Source organism: Pundamilia nyererei, unplaced genomic scaffold (genome assembly GCF_000239375.1).
Source record: "Pundamilia nyererei isolate P.nyererei 1_Seehausen unplaced genomic scaffold, PunNye1.0 scaffold00181, whole genome shotgun sequence".
In the NCBI taxonomy this organism is placed as follows: Eukaryota; Metazoa; Chordata; class Actinopteri; order Cichliformes; family Cichlidae; genus Pundamilia; species Pundamilia nyererei.
This window is the reverse complement of record NW_005187582.1, coordinates 919,486-934,474: the sequence shown is the minus strand read 5'-3', so window position 1 is coordinate 934,474 and position 14,989 is coordinate 919,486. Positions and strand designations below refer to the sequence as shown.

General features: G+C 43.0%; 2 protein-coding genes across 2 annotated transcripts in view; one reads left to right on the top strand and one right to left on the bottom strand.

The window, feature by feature from the left end:
* c1qtnf4 (C1q and TNF related 4) overlaps positions 1-5,679 on the top strand; it is a 53,598-nt gene extending 47,919 nt beyond the window's left edge. The window contains exons 2-3 of the mRNA XM_005746699.1: positions 1,655-2,016; positions 3,089-5,679. Of these exons, the coding sequence (XP_005746756.1) occupies positions 1,655-2,016; positions 3,089-3,895 (1,169 nt within the window). The 3' untranslated portion in view covers positions 3,896-5,679. The remainder of the gene's footprint in view (positions 1-1,654; positions 2,017-3,088) is intronic.
* A 3,433-nt stretch (positions 5,680-9,112) lies between these two features.
* ndufs3 (NADH:ubiquinone oxidoreductase core subunit S3) overlaps positions 9,113-14,989 on the bottom strand; it is an 11,281-nt gene continuing 5,404 nt past the window's right edge. The window contains exons 3-7 of the mRNA XM_005746698.1: positions 12,854-12,951; positions 12,028-12,177; positions 9,699-9,824; positions 9,493-9,612; positions 9,113-9,405 (exon numbers count right to left, since the gene is read on the bottom strand). Of these exons, the coding sequence (XP_005746755.1) occupies positions 9,235-9,405; positions 9,493-9,612; positions 9,699-9,824; positions 12,028-12,177; positions 12,854-12,951 (665 nt within the window). The 3' untranslated portion in view covers positions 9,113-9,234. The remainder of the gene's footprint in view (positions 9,406-9,492; positions 9,613-9,698; positions 9,825-12,027; positions 12,178-12,853; positions 12,952-14,989) is intronic.

Sequence of the window (14,989 nt, the reverse complement as noted above, 5' to 3'; positions counted from 1 at the left end):
GTGTGTGTGTGTGTGTGTGTGTGTGTGTGTGTGTGTGTCTACTTCCTGTTGGTTCACTGGGGGAGGACAATAAGACAATGAAAGCGCTTGTCGCTGCTAATAAAGAATACAATACCTCCTTTACTGAGCACGAACTGCTTGAGTGATTCAAACCCTGCTCTGGGACTGCGTGTTTTTCTTTCATTGAAAAGCTTTTTTTGTTGTCGTTTTTGATGTGCAAATGTGTAGTTGCTCCACTGTATGGGGGTCGGGTTTGTCCAGTGTGGTTCTAATGTTGATACAAATATGTGCCTCCACTGTGCAAATGACAGATGTGGCTGAAATGACTGCACGGTCTGTCATGACCAGGAAGGGGCAGCTTCTCTGACTGCAGAAGAAAACCTGATTGTAATGAAGTCGACAAGAAACTGATGCTTTGGCTTCTCCAGGTTTGTCCACTTATTACAGTAACAGTGTTACTGAAGGCAAGATTATATTTATTTTGTAAATTATAAAGGATAAAAACACAGGGTGTGATTCAGAGCTTGTGTCAGGCAGTCGTGCTGTGACAGACGAGTTGCTACCATATGAGAGTGAAGTGTTCCTCAGCTTCTAAGACAGGCCAAAAATTCGGCTTGGTTTTTAAAACTGATCTAGATGGCAGTGGACAAAAAGCTCAGCTTGATGGAGCAGTGTCATCTTTCACATGCAGTAAATGGCCTTTGCTTAACAGTTGAAGCTCAGTTATTTATTATTGTCCATAATTCTCTACGATGGACATTTTTGTCAGGTGATGTTTTGAGTTGGTGCTAAATTTCAGGAAGTTTCTGCTGGTTCAAGTGTGCCGACAACACTGACTCAGTGAGAGTAGCTCAGGTACATCCAGGAGGTCAGTGAGTGCCTCAAGGGCAGTGACAGCAGCAAAGCAAGGCTGCGACAGCACGTAAGCAGCATCCATCCATTTACAGGTGTGTGTGTGTGTGTGCGTGTGTGTGTGTGTGCATTCACATTCACATCTTTGGGCAGTTTAGGATCACCAATTATCTGAATCCTACCAACTACGTGTCTCTGAGATGAGGGATGGAGAGAGAACTCACACAGGTACGAGGCAAACACTTTCAGGTGTGAGGCAGTAGTGTTAGCCACCACGTTACTGTGTTGCCATGGTGATGATTAAGAAACCATCGACAGAAAAAAACTAGTCCAACTCTTCTCCACAGAAATGGGTTCTGGTTTATCTCCATTTATCTCCATGTGCTAGTTCACTATGAGCATTGGTATATCAAATCATGTGAAGGGGACGAATACGATGCTGTGGAAATTAATGAAACAACCGTTACAAATGTTCCAGCCACTAAGCAGCAAGATAAATGAACACAAGGCTTCAGGCAGCTGGAGCTGATGTGCTGTTTAAGCAGATTGAACACAACAGGGTTATTTATTAAATCCCACTCGGAATCATGGAGTAAGACAAGGCAGCAAGGGAAATTCCATATCCTAACTTCCCTGTCACGTATTGATTATACACTGCTGTTTGCCAAGTGATCCATGGAAACCTTTCTATGATAGACTGTCACAAAAACCGCAGCTAGGACTGAAACTCTGAGATGTGTGACTGAAACTTTGCAAACCTGTATTTGAGGTAAACGTGTCCCTTCTTTCTTTCTGTCTACAGATAAGATGCTGCTCCCAGCCGGCCTGTTGATTGTCCTGCTGTGCCTGAGTCACATGGGCAGTGCGTGGGGTTTCGCCCGTCTGCTTGATGATGTAGAGCTGCGCTCAGCTTTCTCGGTCGCTCGCACCAGCAGCATGGAAGGTGGACCAAAGATGACGGTAACCTTTGACGCTGTTTACGTCAACATCGGTGGGGACTTTGATGCCAAGTCTGGTCTGTTCCGCTGTCGTATCCCTGGAGCCTACTACTTTTCCTTCACCGTGGGAAAGTTTCCACATAAGGACCTGTCTGTGATGCTGATGAAAAACAGGAATGAGGTGCAGGCCATTGTGTATGAAGAAAATGCAGGGGAGGAGAGGAAGGTACGCTTCAGAGCTTCAATCTTATTTGTTTTTATGTACAGAAAGCTGCTAGCGGCCAAATCTTATAATCCAGTAGTGCTTTACATGTTCAGCAGGTATTACTGGTTAGGATTACTACACTTGGAGGATGAGACTGACCTAAACTTTTATCCCCTTGTCAAAGTGGGTAATAAACACCCCGGTATCTCTCTCTTGTCAGTGACTGAGCGGAAATGCACCAAGCCCTAATACACCTCTGCTTATTATAATAAAGTGACTGTTTTTTAACTTTGGAGCCTGCTTCAGGTTTTTATGGAAGTGAGCTCCAGCTCCACAGTTAGTACTTTGACTGGCCACAACATTAAATAATCTACCTTACATTGTGCTTATACACACAGCTGGCCCAGCAGGACATGGTTAAAGAAGCTCCGAGTGCAGATCTGTCAGGCACTGGGACTTTGGGACTTTGCTTTGTGAAGTGAAATTCCTGACACTGAGAACTGTACTGAAGGTGTCCTGGGCTAAGATCCCCCAGCATGAATCTGTTGTGTTTTTTAGTGCTCAGTCAGAATCAAGAAGACTGGGTCAGGGTCTCTGGCTCTGTTTAATGTGCCTCAGCTGTCCTGAGGGCACGCTCTCCTACTGGGTGAAGCCATGCACACCTTCTGGTATATTCCAGTGGCATGCACATGAATGTCAGACCCAGAGGTTTCCCAGCAGATCATTGCATTTCATGCACATTTAAAAAATGCAAAAGCTTCTAATCTAATCAAGCTACCAGATTTCCCAAAATATGGAACTTCAATAACCTTTAAACAGGCCCCGGCACTTTATAGAGACATCTTATAATTGATTGAATCAATCTCTCTCGATGTGTGTTTTTTCTCCCCATATTTACAGCGCTCTTTTATGATGTCAGAGGTTGTGGTAGCACTCACAGAGGGTGTGTTTGTGTGGGGATGGGAATGAGATCAGATCAGAGCGGATTATTCCGTCCAATGAAAGGCTGTGTGACAGGATCATGTGTTTGTTGTTGATGTGAAACAGGCCTCGGTATGACTACACCGGCATAACAGTCTGCGTCATTCCTCAGGTGCAGAGCCAGAGTGTCATGTTGCAGCTGGAGTTCGGGGACACTGTCTGGCTCCGTCTCCATGGCGACCCTCGCTACGCGCTGTACAGCAACACCGGACACTATACCACCTTCAATGGTTACCTTGTGTACCCCGATGTCTACGGCTACCAAACGCACCACCATCACCACCAGCAGCACGCCGACTCCGAGCAGCCACTGCAAGACAACATCCCACTGCCGAGCGACAACCAGGCCACGGATCATGTCAGACCCGGAATGACGGATGGGGAGAAGGAGCCGCAAATGAAAGAGGAAGAAGAGGAGGAGGAGGACGAAGAGGATGACCAGAGATCTGCTTTCTCGGTGGGGCGCACCCAAAGCATTGTGGGCGTGAACCAACTGGGCATGCCGCAACACCAGCCGGTGAGCTTCGACACTGCATTTGTTAACATAGGGGAAGACTTCAACGTGACAGAGGGAGTGTTCACCTGCCGCATTCCCGGGGCGTACTATTTCTCCTTCAACGTGGGCAAGATGCCACAGAAGACACTGTCCGTCAAACTGATGAAGAACCGCCTGGAAGTGCAAGCGATGATCTATGACGATAGCCAAGGTGAGAAAGCTCTGCAAAGCCAGAGTTTGATGCTGTCACTTAAACCAGGGGACACAGTCTGGCTCTACTCCCACCAGAGAGATGGATTCGGTGCCTACAGCAACCACGCCAAGTACATCACTTTTACCGGCTTCCTGGTATACCCAGATTTTCCTGCTGCCACCACCACCAATACTGCCACCAGCCAATCATATGCAGACAAGAAACCCTAGCTGCAGCACCTTGACTAGGCACCGAACATTTCTGGAGGAATTCATACAAGATGGAAAAGTCTCAGATTTCACAGAAAGTACTGGGGAGCTGTACTCCAAATGAATGCTGCTTTGTGGCTGTCTTTCTGCTTCATATGAATTCCTTCACAAAGTCACAGCGACCCGGACTGAGTGCAGCGCTTACAACAAAATCAATGTTCAGCCAGTGGCTTCCCAGGATATGATGTTGGCAGATGTGAATATTTAACTCTTTAATGAAAGTTCAGTGGTTATCACCCACTCACTCCTGTGTTAGCTCATCAGTTAGCGTCCATGTCTTTTATACAGCTCAAAAACAGAGTGGGATTCAGAAATGCTCTGTGATATACTGTTAATGATTATTATATGATTGGATGGATATTGGGACAATATGGTGGAATGCTAGCAAGCTAACTTCTAAGTTAGGCAACAAAGATAGGTTAGCGAGCTGCATGTGCGGTCACAGATATCTGATAATTAATGCCAGCTGTCACTCACAAACACTGAATCCAAGGCGGTGCAATAAACACAGCAAGTTATTTTTTAGACAGCAGCAATGAAAATGCCCCAAAAGACAGTTTCACTTCTCGCTATAAAGACAAAGATAAAAAACTGAACCTAACTCTACACCTGCGTATTTCTGCTGCACTGAAACTGAGTTGTTTCCGTTGTCAGGCCCAAGTGGCTCATAGATTTGGCTTTGTTAGCTTCTTTTTTAGACGAGGCTGCTGCTCGTTGCCGCTTGATGACATTAAGTTGTTGACAAATAAACACATATGTTACTTGCCAACTACATTGCTAGATTAAGTGATTAAATGAGGCGACTGTAGTTAAAGTGTTATATGATTATTTAATGTTGGCAGTTGGCCGGTGCGTACCACAGTACATCGTCCTTGTAAAGTCTTTATATTTGATTGCATTTTGAACATAAGATCTTGCTCTGAAGAGAAACTTGTAAGCATGTTTTGATAAATGTGCAGTAAACGTCCTGTGTAATGTACTGCAGAATTATAAGGGAAGGGTTAAACTGCAAAACGATGTACTTAATTCCATTACATTGAGCAAAATGAAAATTCAAACTGCATGCACACTTCAGTCTGAGCTGTAGACATAAAGCTGTGGTAGATAATCACTGAATTTTTCATTTTTTTGAGCAAAATATTCCTCCAAGTGCATTTGTTACCCTCGTCCAAGGTGTTTCTGCTTGTAAAGTGTCTTTACTTTCTTTGTCTATAGAGGCATGTAAATTGATATGAAATTTGTGTGTTTTGTGTCAAAATTAGTCTTTTTTTTTTTTTTAAGTTTGGTGTTTCTCGCCCAAATATCAGCCGCAGGAGGAGCAGAGCACGACGGGAACAAACTGACGTAGCTGTAGAAATGTGCAGACTCCATATCCATCCGACTGTTGACCACATGCCACCTCTGAGCCTGCAGGGATCTGGACCTTAATTTGATTTCTAATTCTAGCGGCACTTAATTCATGTCTTCAGAACCACTGTGGGGAAAATGTAATTGCTTCTCCCGGCAGCTATAATATGCATGTCTGTTTAATTTCACGCCGCAGGGGAAACGATGATGCTGTTCAAGTTGTGATGAACCTTGACTTTATGAAATCACCTTCTCTGTTGGAAAGGCAACATGTGAAATCATACTTCACTTTTACTGAACATTTACATTTTTATTACAGTTAACTGGCTATAAATTCACAGGAATGAGGTTCTCATATAACCAACGATCAAAACCAGGGGTGTCCACCTCCAGGCCTCGAGGGCCGGTGTCCTGCAGGATTTAGATCTCACCCTGGGTCAGTACACCTGAATCACATGATTAGTTCATTCCCAGGCCTCTGGAGAACTTCAGGACATGTTGAGGAGGTCATTTAGCCATTTGAATCAGCTGTGTTGGATCAAGGACACATCGAAAACATCCAAGACACCTGCCCTCGAGGCCTGGAGGTGGACACCCCTGATCTAAACACACCAGTGTATAAAAAAATGTAAACCTGCTTCCTGAAGACTAAAATAACAAATCAACATTAGTTTCATTAATCAGTATTTTGGTGGTACTGACAGCATAAATGGCTGTGCAATTATAAAAGGTTGCCCAGTGTCGAACCCACACTGAATTATTATCCCATTTTGCTTAACAGCTCACTCTCACAGCAAACAACAGAGTCTGTGCTCGTGTGCATTTAACCCAACACAGTTTCCTCAATAGAGGAAATAGAGACTGACTGGCATTCATCAGGTGGAGAGAAGTGGTGCTCCACCTGAGCAGTGGTGGTGTTCATGTACATCTGCTGCAGGTGCAGCTGCTTTTGTGTCCAACCAGACACTACAGTCCAATCACTTCCAAAATCCCTCTTTTATTATTTGGATAAGCAGAATCTTTCAAATCAAGGCAAATATTCTCCCTAAATTCAAGCAAACTTTCTTTTTTAATTGTTAGAGGAGTCAACAAATTAAACGTGAAGAAAAAAGATAGAAAGGTTTTGTCCCCTAGCAACAAAATCTGTTATTAGTATCAAAAGTTAAAAAGGCCATTAACAAAACATTTCACATTAAATACCAGAGGCCTTGACTTTGCTTTCTTTTAGCTTTTATCAGATGGCTCAAGATATAATTTTCCTCTTGTAAAGCTGTGGGTGGAGAAGTTCACTTAAATAAGACATAAGCTATGATGTCCACATCATAACCAGCGAATCAGAGATCTCGGACAACTGCCGATCCTGAGCCACACAGAAAAATCTCTATTAATTAATTAGCCCAGGAAACTTGTGTATAAACACTTCCTCTTGCTCCAGTGAAGTGCATTCAGACTGAAGCACCACAGCAGGGGTAATCAACGCGTGGGTAGCCACGCTTCAGTTGGCAGGCTGAATGGCAGTGAATGTTGCAGCCAATACACGTAACTCCTAAAATAATCCAAACAGCCACGCTATTAATAAACTAGATGCCCGTTAACCACGCTGTGGTCCTGCCAGTTTTACCGGCCCTTGGAGCACCGCAATGGTGAAAAATTCATTGGAAGGAAACACAAACAGTGGGCTGGTGCAAAGTCATTTGGACTGATTAGGAAAAAATACAAGCTGCATTCTAAGAAGCATGCAACCCTTCATGTATCCCTGAATTCTGACTATCCCTCATCTGGCAGTAATGTGATTAATTGCTAATATTAAGAGCAGAAATTTCTAATCACACACACCGTGGCAAAGGAGGAGACAGAAATGAGAGTGTGCAGCAGCAGGAAGTTACATCAAATGGACCAAGGTCTTTAAAACTGGGCTTTAAAATTATGAAAACCTGAAGAGATAAAACTGAAAATGTTCCTAAACGACAGCGTTAGAGTAGTGGAAAGTAAAAAGAAAAGTCTTTGCTTCATTGTCACATCTTTTGGGCACAGGAGAAATGATTTTGCACCAGCTGATCTCCGGCTTCAGGTGGCTCCACACTCACAGTCTCACTAATCCACAATTTCCTGTCCTTTACGGGCTGCACTCACTTCTGAGAAATTCAGAAAAATATGCCTTTTTTTTAACAGTATGAAATTACACTGTGAGCGTGGCTCATTGCAGATATATTCTGTCACAGTCTAACACTCAGTGAGGAGGAGTGCACACAGGTGGAACGCCTCAGTTCAGCTTTCAGAACCGTGACCAGTCTGCAAAGGTGTCCAGAAATCCTGCACCAAACTCGTGTGATGCATGCATTTAAGTGAAATACATGAAAAAGATACTTTGTCACGATTGCAGAGCAGCTTCACAGACCCACTCGATGCCTGCTGTGTACTTTTCTTGATTAGTGACTTATCTGTACAGTAACTGACGATATGTTGGATGTTTCGGGTCTGTGCTTCTCCGTTTCTGATAATCCCCAATGGAAGACTGTGTATTAGTAAATATGTGGCACAGACATGGGTCGAAATGTGCTCGCTTTCTGGAACAGCATCATTTTACTTGGCATGATTGAAACTGAAACTGTGACCCTGCTTATGAGGAAAGAGGGCTCAGTTTGACCCACAGCCTGTCTGCAGTAGTCTGCCTCACGTTGACTCTTTAAAGTGTTTCGAGTATTTCTTATTTGTAAAATGAATGCTTCAATGAAGATGTTTGACAAAATAAAAAATAAACAAAGGTTTGAGTGTCATTCTGACTGCGATGAAAGACATTCCAGCTTTATATTCAGTGCTGCAGCGCCACCTGCTGGCTAAATTTAGTGTTTGAAATTTGAAAAGACTTCAGTGGTCACAAACAAAAAGTTTGTTTCATGTTTGGCTTTCACGTTAGTCATAGTTTAAAACGTCTGGTTTCATTTTTTCGGTTGTGTGTTTGTGTGTGTGTTGGCCGGGGGGATGAAGTTCATAACAGACACTGCAATGTAAAAACTATCATCACAGTCACATGAACATCCTAGCCTCGGTAAACATTTGAAGACAACTTTGACCAACCACACAGACTTCTTCACTCACTCACAGTTTGTTAGTTTTCTCTTTTATCAACTTGCTAAAGCTGCTGCCTCGGTAGGAACAGTTTATTTGGGGCCCATAATAAAGAAATACACAGCGTCCCCCAGTTTAGTTACCTCGGGTTGGTCCCTTATTTCCCCTTATTCAGCACAGATTTGATGCTGGATGCCCTCGTGTCAGGAACACATCGGGAACAAAAGGATGCTGCGTCATTTGTTAGAAATGAACATTTTCTACCTACCCAGGGCTGAATTTAAGAAAACTCTGAAAATCAAAGGGAAGGAAATGCAGCACGTTAGCTCATTTTGCCAAAAGAACAATTCTGAAACTCAAATAGTGTCAGTAGTTTGTATGGCCCCCATGTGGTTGCATGCATGCCTGACAATGTTGGGACATGCTCCTAATGAGACAACCGATGGAGTGATTCCTCCCAGACCAAAACCAGTGAAAAAACACAGAAGTTGAGGTCAGCAACTGAGGTGCCAAAATTTTTGTTTTTTTTCCTTTTTGTTTGAATTCCCCCAGGTCGATATTCTGCTGCTCATGATTCCAAAATGAATGTAAATTCTTTAAGGACTTATTTTGAAAAATTAAACAAAATAAGGCTTTGTGCATTATTGGGTTTACTTTTAAAAACATTTTCCCACTTTATGGTGAAAGTGACAGGTCTGTACCCCTCTGTCAAACCCTTTCAGGTACTTTTTTCATCAACTGGAAGAAAAAAAAGCCACAATATTCCAGATGTTTTACTAGTATCTTTATTTACATAAATATCAGGATTGCTGGGGGGTTGGACTCCCAGAATAACACAAAAACAAAACATGGTGATGAAGATGTGGAGGCTAAACAAGAGGACGTCACTTCTTCTCAGGGGCCTTTTCACCAGCCTCCAGCTTGGGTGCATCCTCTTTGGGATCTCGGTAGGCGGGGAACACCTCCCAGGGCGTGTTTAAATCAAACTTCCTAAACTCCTGCGCCAGCTCCACAGGCTCCGCCACCACACGTTTCAACTCATCGTCATAACGAACCTGCAGAGGGAGGCATGCTTCGGGTCAGATTCCTTCCCGTCTCTCACATTGCTGGAGTTGAATAAAGTGGACTCAAAGTAAACTCACCTCCACATATCCCGACAGAGGGAAGTCCTTCCTGAAGGGGTGACCCTCGAAGCCATAGTCTGTCAGGATCCGCCTCAGGTCGGGATGGTTGGCAAAGAAAACTCCAAACATGTCCCACACCTGTGGTAATACAGCTTTGCTCTCAGTTTGTCTGTAATGTTAGTATAAACCACTGCTGAGTTTCACAAGTGCAGCGGGCAACTCACCTCCCTCTCGTACCAGTTAGCGGCCATGTGGACGGGGACAGCGGAGTCAACCGGTGTTAACTCATCGGTGTAGGTCTTGACGCGGATACGGGAGTTGTAACGCAGTGAGAGCAGGTTGTACACAATCTGTAGACCAGCACACACAGTGAGTCAGAGTACTATAGTACACAATCAATGCATAAATTAGACTACCTAATGTCCCACCACAGCCCTTCTCTTGGACTGAGTCTGGACATGATTCTTTTCAGCTCTTCTGTTACAGATCGGTTGGTTTGCTGTGATCCTGTTACATGACCTAATGTCACCAGGCTTTAGCTCTCAGAGAGATGGCCTCATATTTGACTTATATTTGAACCCCCCTCAGTATGCAGAGTGATGCCCCTAAATGACTCAAGGTCCAAACAGGCCTTGGCCTTCCTGGTGCCGCCCCTGTGACCCAGCTCCAGATAAGTGGAAGAAAATGGTTCGCTGGATGAAGGTTAGAGCCTGAGCATTTAATATTAAACTGAAAATTTTTATTATATTATATTATATTATACATATTTATTATATATTATGTGTGGTTTTTGGTGCTTTGGAAAACTGTACAAAATGACCAAAACACAATAATAAATACAATTATTATTGAACGTGGTGGCAGAAGTATTTTTAAAGGTTTATGGTAAAATGTCCTAATGCAGACAGGCTCTATGATGCACAGTCAGAGGGACTACTCCATTTGTTAAAGAAGTACAAAGTAATTCAGGAACAAATGTTGATAAATCACAGACGCTGCTGTGAAACGTCTTGAAGCACAGATTGGTGCAGACGCTCGGTTGATAAATGAGCCGCAACATTGCAGAAATCTCCAGGCTGTCATCAGGTTTATCATTGAACATGCTAACTGAGCCCTGCACACTTTGAGATGCAGTGTTTGGGTTTATTCCAGATTCCCGGAGCGTTGCCTGTTCTGACCTTGAGGTACATTTGTCTGTCTTGAATGCTTTCCACTTTTTTATAATTCTTCTTTCTTTCTCATTGTAGAATAATAGACTGATGAGCATAAATAATTGCTTCTTTATCAGTGCTTATCTTTCCTCCTTGGCTGGCCGTGCTGATGATCAATTAACCCTTTAAAACCTACCATAGCACCAAATCCGCCAGAGCTTAACCGGTACTTTATATTTTTACATGCTGTGGAGCCATTTTTGGGAGCATTTCAAGTTGCTATACATCAATACAACTGTTATAGCCCAGATTGTAATAATATGTATGCATTAAGTCCATAGTAACTACATAATAGTTTATTTTAAAAAAATTGCAATAAATTACAAAAAAAAAAATAGAAAATCGTTTGGTTTTTTACATATATTTCTACTTTAAGAAGTTTATCCCTCAAAACTTTAAATACAAAAAAGTTGCAAAAAATAGTTTCCAACAACTGAAAATTTATTTTGAGTGTCTTCATAGTTTTATTTTTCAGATACACCAATTTTTATAAACTGCAGAAAAAACGAAAAACAATCCTACAATGCACATTTGCAAAGAAAACAGCATGTGCATCAAAATAAACTATTTCCAGCAGTGCAATTTGAGTTCTAAGCATCACAGAAACTATTCAGAAAAGCATAAAGTCAAACATGACTTTTAAAAACACCAGTATAGGCTTATAAGGCCTACAGGTAAAAAACGAAATTCTCCGTAAAAATGACATCACTTCCGGTTACGGGCAGGTAATGGCGGACATGCGATAGTTCGCGCTGACGTCTATTTCAATGTAGGAAGTGTTATGAACAGCTGATCGGATCGGCAAAGCGTGTTTCTGGGATATTATGTTTTTGTTCCTGCAAATGCTTTTTATGCAATTTTTGCAAAGCTATATGTGGAAGGAAACTGTGACCGAGGACAAGCTGATGGCATGAGATGTAAGTACAACTCCTCTGGTTTCATATGCAAAAATCATTATTGCGCTAGCTTACGTGGTTCCAGTTCTACGGGGATTTAAAAATTGTTATGGAAAACGGAGCGTGCCCGCGCCGACCGGCTTTAAAGGGTTAATCAAATGCATTGATTACCAGCACCAGGCTCTACTTTCCCTCATAATTCCTATCAAAGCATTAATTGTAGACTTGGTCTTTCACGCACCAAATTTTGGATACATTTTTGTTAAACAAATAATGACATAGTGTAACATGTTATATGTTGTTGTTCACCTGCACTGAGGGTTCTACTTTCTTGTAACCATGGCTACACAGGCATGCACCTGCAGATAGGATGCTTAAATCCTTGCCTCTCTTAGCAATAACCTCAGGCAGCTCACGGCTCAGTCAGTTACAGTTTATCTCTGTACCTCAAAACGGTTCTGTCGTGTCGGGATGTCGACAGCTGTCAAGTCAGTCATGTTCCTGAACTGAGCATTGGTGTGGTCCCTCAGGAAGGTCAGCACAGGAATGACTCCATCAGGATGGATCATCACCTCCAGCTCATTGTAGCAGGTCACCTACACACATGAACACAGTCTTTTAGGCCCTGCTGCAGGTTTCTGAATCTAAACATGCATTCATCCATTCTCTTCCTTATTCAACTCAGAGTAAATCCAAACATCCATCCATCCATTCGCTTCCGCTTATCCTTTTCAGGGTCGCGGGGGGTGCTGGAGCCTATCCCAGCTGTCATGGGGCTGGAGGCGGGGTACACCCTGGACAGGTCGCCAGTCTGTCGCAGGGCCAACACGCAGGGACAGACAACCATTCGCACTCACATTCCCTCACACATTCAAACCTAGTGGCAATTTGGATTATCCAATTAACCTATCCCCACAAGTTGCATATCTTTGGACAGTGGGAGGAAGCCGGAGTACCCGGAGTGAACCCACGCAAACACGGGGAGAACATGCAAACTCCACACAGAAAGACCCTGGCCTGATGGTGGAATTGAACTCAGGACCTTCTTGCTGTGCGGCAACAGTGCTAACCACCGTGCCGCCTAAATCCAAACATAATAAGTCTAATTACAGTTTTAAAATATTTACTCAGGTCTTGATTAGTAACGGCACCAACACATTGATTGCTTTTCACAATAACTGTGAAAAACCATCAATGTGCTGTCTCGGTCAGCAGCAGGATTTGCAACAGAAGAGTGTACGTGCTCCCACTGTGATGTGAATATGAACTGACCTGGACCTGCTGAATATATTTGGGCATCATCTCTGCCACATACTCTCCAAACGCTGCCAGCTGGTTGTGAGCGACAGCATCCTTGGGCCTGACGGTGGCTGCAAAGGGCAGAGGAGACGACACCGTAAATTCACCACGACAGACGCTTCAGGCTGTGTAACATTTGACCGGAGTCACAGGCGCTGGGGCCGTTTGATATAACGATAGACATCGGATGACGATATAAAAACATCTATCGTTTCATTTATGAAGCGCCTTGAGGCGACTTTTGTTATGATTTGGCACTATATAAATAAAATTGAATTGAATTTTACAATATCGTTTGTATCGTTTTGATGGCCACTGTAGTGACTATATTCATTTCTTAAAGTTCTCTCTTTCTTTTATATTTAATATAACCACACTACGGATGGACAAGCGCCTGTTTTTATGCATTGTTGTTAGCAACAACGACGGTAAAACCATTGCATGTCCACTTGTTTATTTTCCACATAAACCTTTCACAATAAAGCTCAAGGTCCTATTGAGACTTTTCAAAATAAACTGAATCACGTGAAAGAGGATGCAAAAAAGAGCCGTCAGGTGCTAAAAAATTAACCTTAGACTCAAACGTTTGAACAGGCTGGCTGCCGGCGGAGCTCACAGGCACGTCACTGCAACTCCCCCTGGCTTCTGCTCCGCGGCTGCTGAGTGACCCCTCATCTGGGACCCTCCTCAGCTCTTTCTGGGACAGTGGCGCGGCTGCCCCTCTGTTGGTCTTCCTTGGTCTCTTGTGTTCTGAGGGCCTCTGGATGTCTGGAGTTTTGATCTCCTCCATACCTGCTTCATGCCCTGGAGGACGGGGCTGTGGCCCCCCCCCCACACCCTCTAGCAGATCATTACATGAAGGAACCTTTTAAAAACAAGCGCGTTCATGCTCACAGGTGTACACACGGGTGATCACACACACAAACTACACCCTTTTTGGCTCCTACCTCAAAGCACACTGTGCGCTGTCGATCTTACGTTCTGTACAATGTTTAATATTTAGTATTTACTGTTATATTCCCATATATCATTGTGATGTTGTTTATTATGTTGCTCTCGTTTTCTTCTGCTCGTTTTCTTTTTTCTTTCTCAACAGGTGATTGATATATGTATTTTTTTTCTGCTTATTTAGTTGTTTTTTTGCCCTTCACCCTCTTCTCTGCTGTTTATTCCCCTTCTTCCTTTCTCCCTTTTCTTTTCCTCATTCAAGTCTGTCCCGTATCTAGCAAGTGAAAATAAACATTAGGACTAATAGCTGTTAAATATACAGTTACAACTTATGTCTAAAAATGTATAGTTTCATTTTTAGACATAAGACTCCAGGTACACGACGTGCAGCTGGAAACACTTCACGCAAGTCAAGCTGCCCGAGATTCACAGAATTTTCAGAAAATGTTAAATTTTTGTGATTTATATCTTTATTGGGACGATAGATGTCTCATATTGGAATATGAGATTTTGGTCATATCGCACAGCCCTAACAGATGCAAAAATGCTTTTGTTTTTCTAATACAACCGATTGTCTCGCTGATGTGCTGAAGACTCTCCTGAGCATTAAGGAAACACGGATTCAGATTTTTCCCGGTTCCAATCTGATTACAAGACCTGGGTTTAAGGTTCTGCCAACACCAATCGCTGATCCGATACCAGTGTTGAAATAATAAAGTCACTGTGAGGGACAGTTTGGGAATCAGTGCTAATAACTTCAGGGTCAATGAGGGTACGGCTGGGCCATATCATACCGTTCACAGTAATACTGGTATAATGTTGGGCAACAATAAGAAAATGAAATGAATATTGCGGTAGAATATGGGTAAAACGTGCACGCGCAGTGTCTTTGTTTACATATGCACATGGCGGAAAAAGCACAGCGGCGACGGAGAATGAGAAGAGCGAAAGTGGATCGTTGAATGAAACGGATGAACCGAGAACTGGTTTGTAAAAATGCTGCAACTTCAGTGGTGTGGAACTGGTTTGGCTTTCGTACGTTAGATACACAACAAAGCACTATTTTTGGTAGCGCATGCTAGCGGGATGTCGTTGTTACCGTGTTTTTTGGAAAATACGGCACACTTAAAATCAATGCTTTGATTTTTCTGAAAATCGACA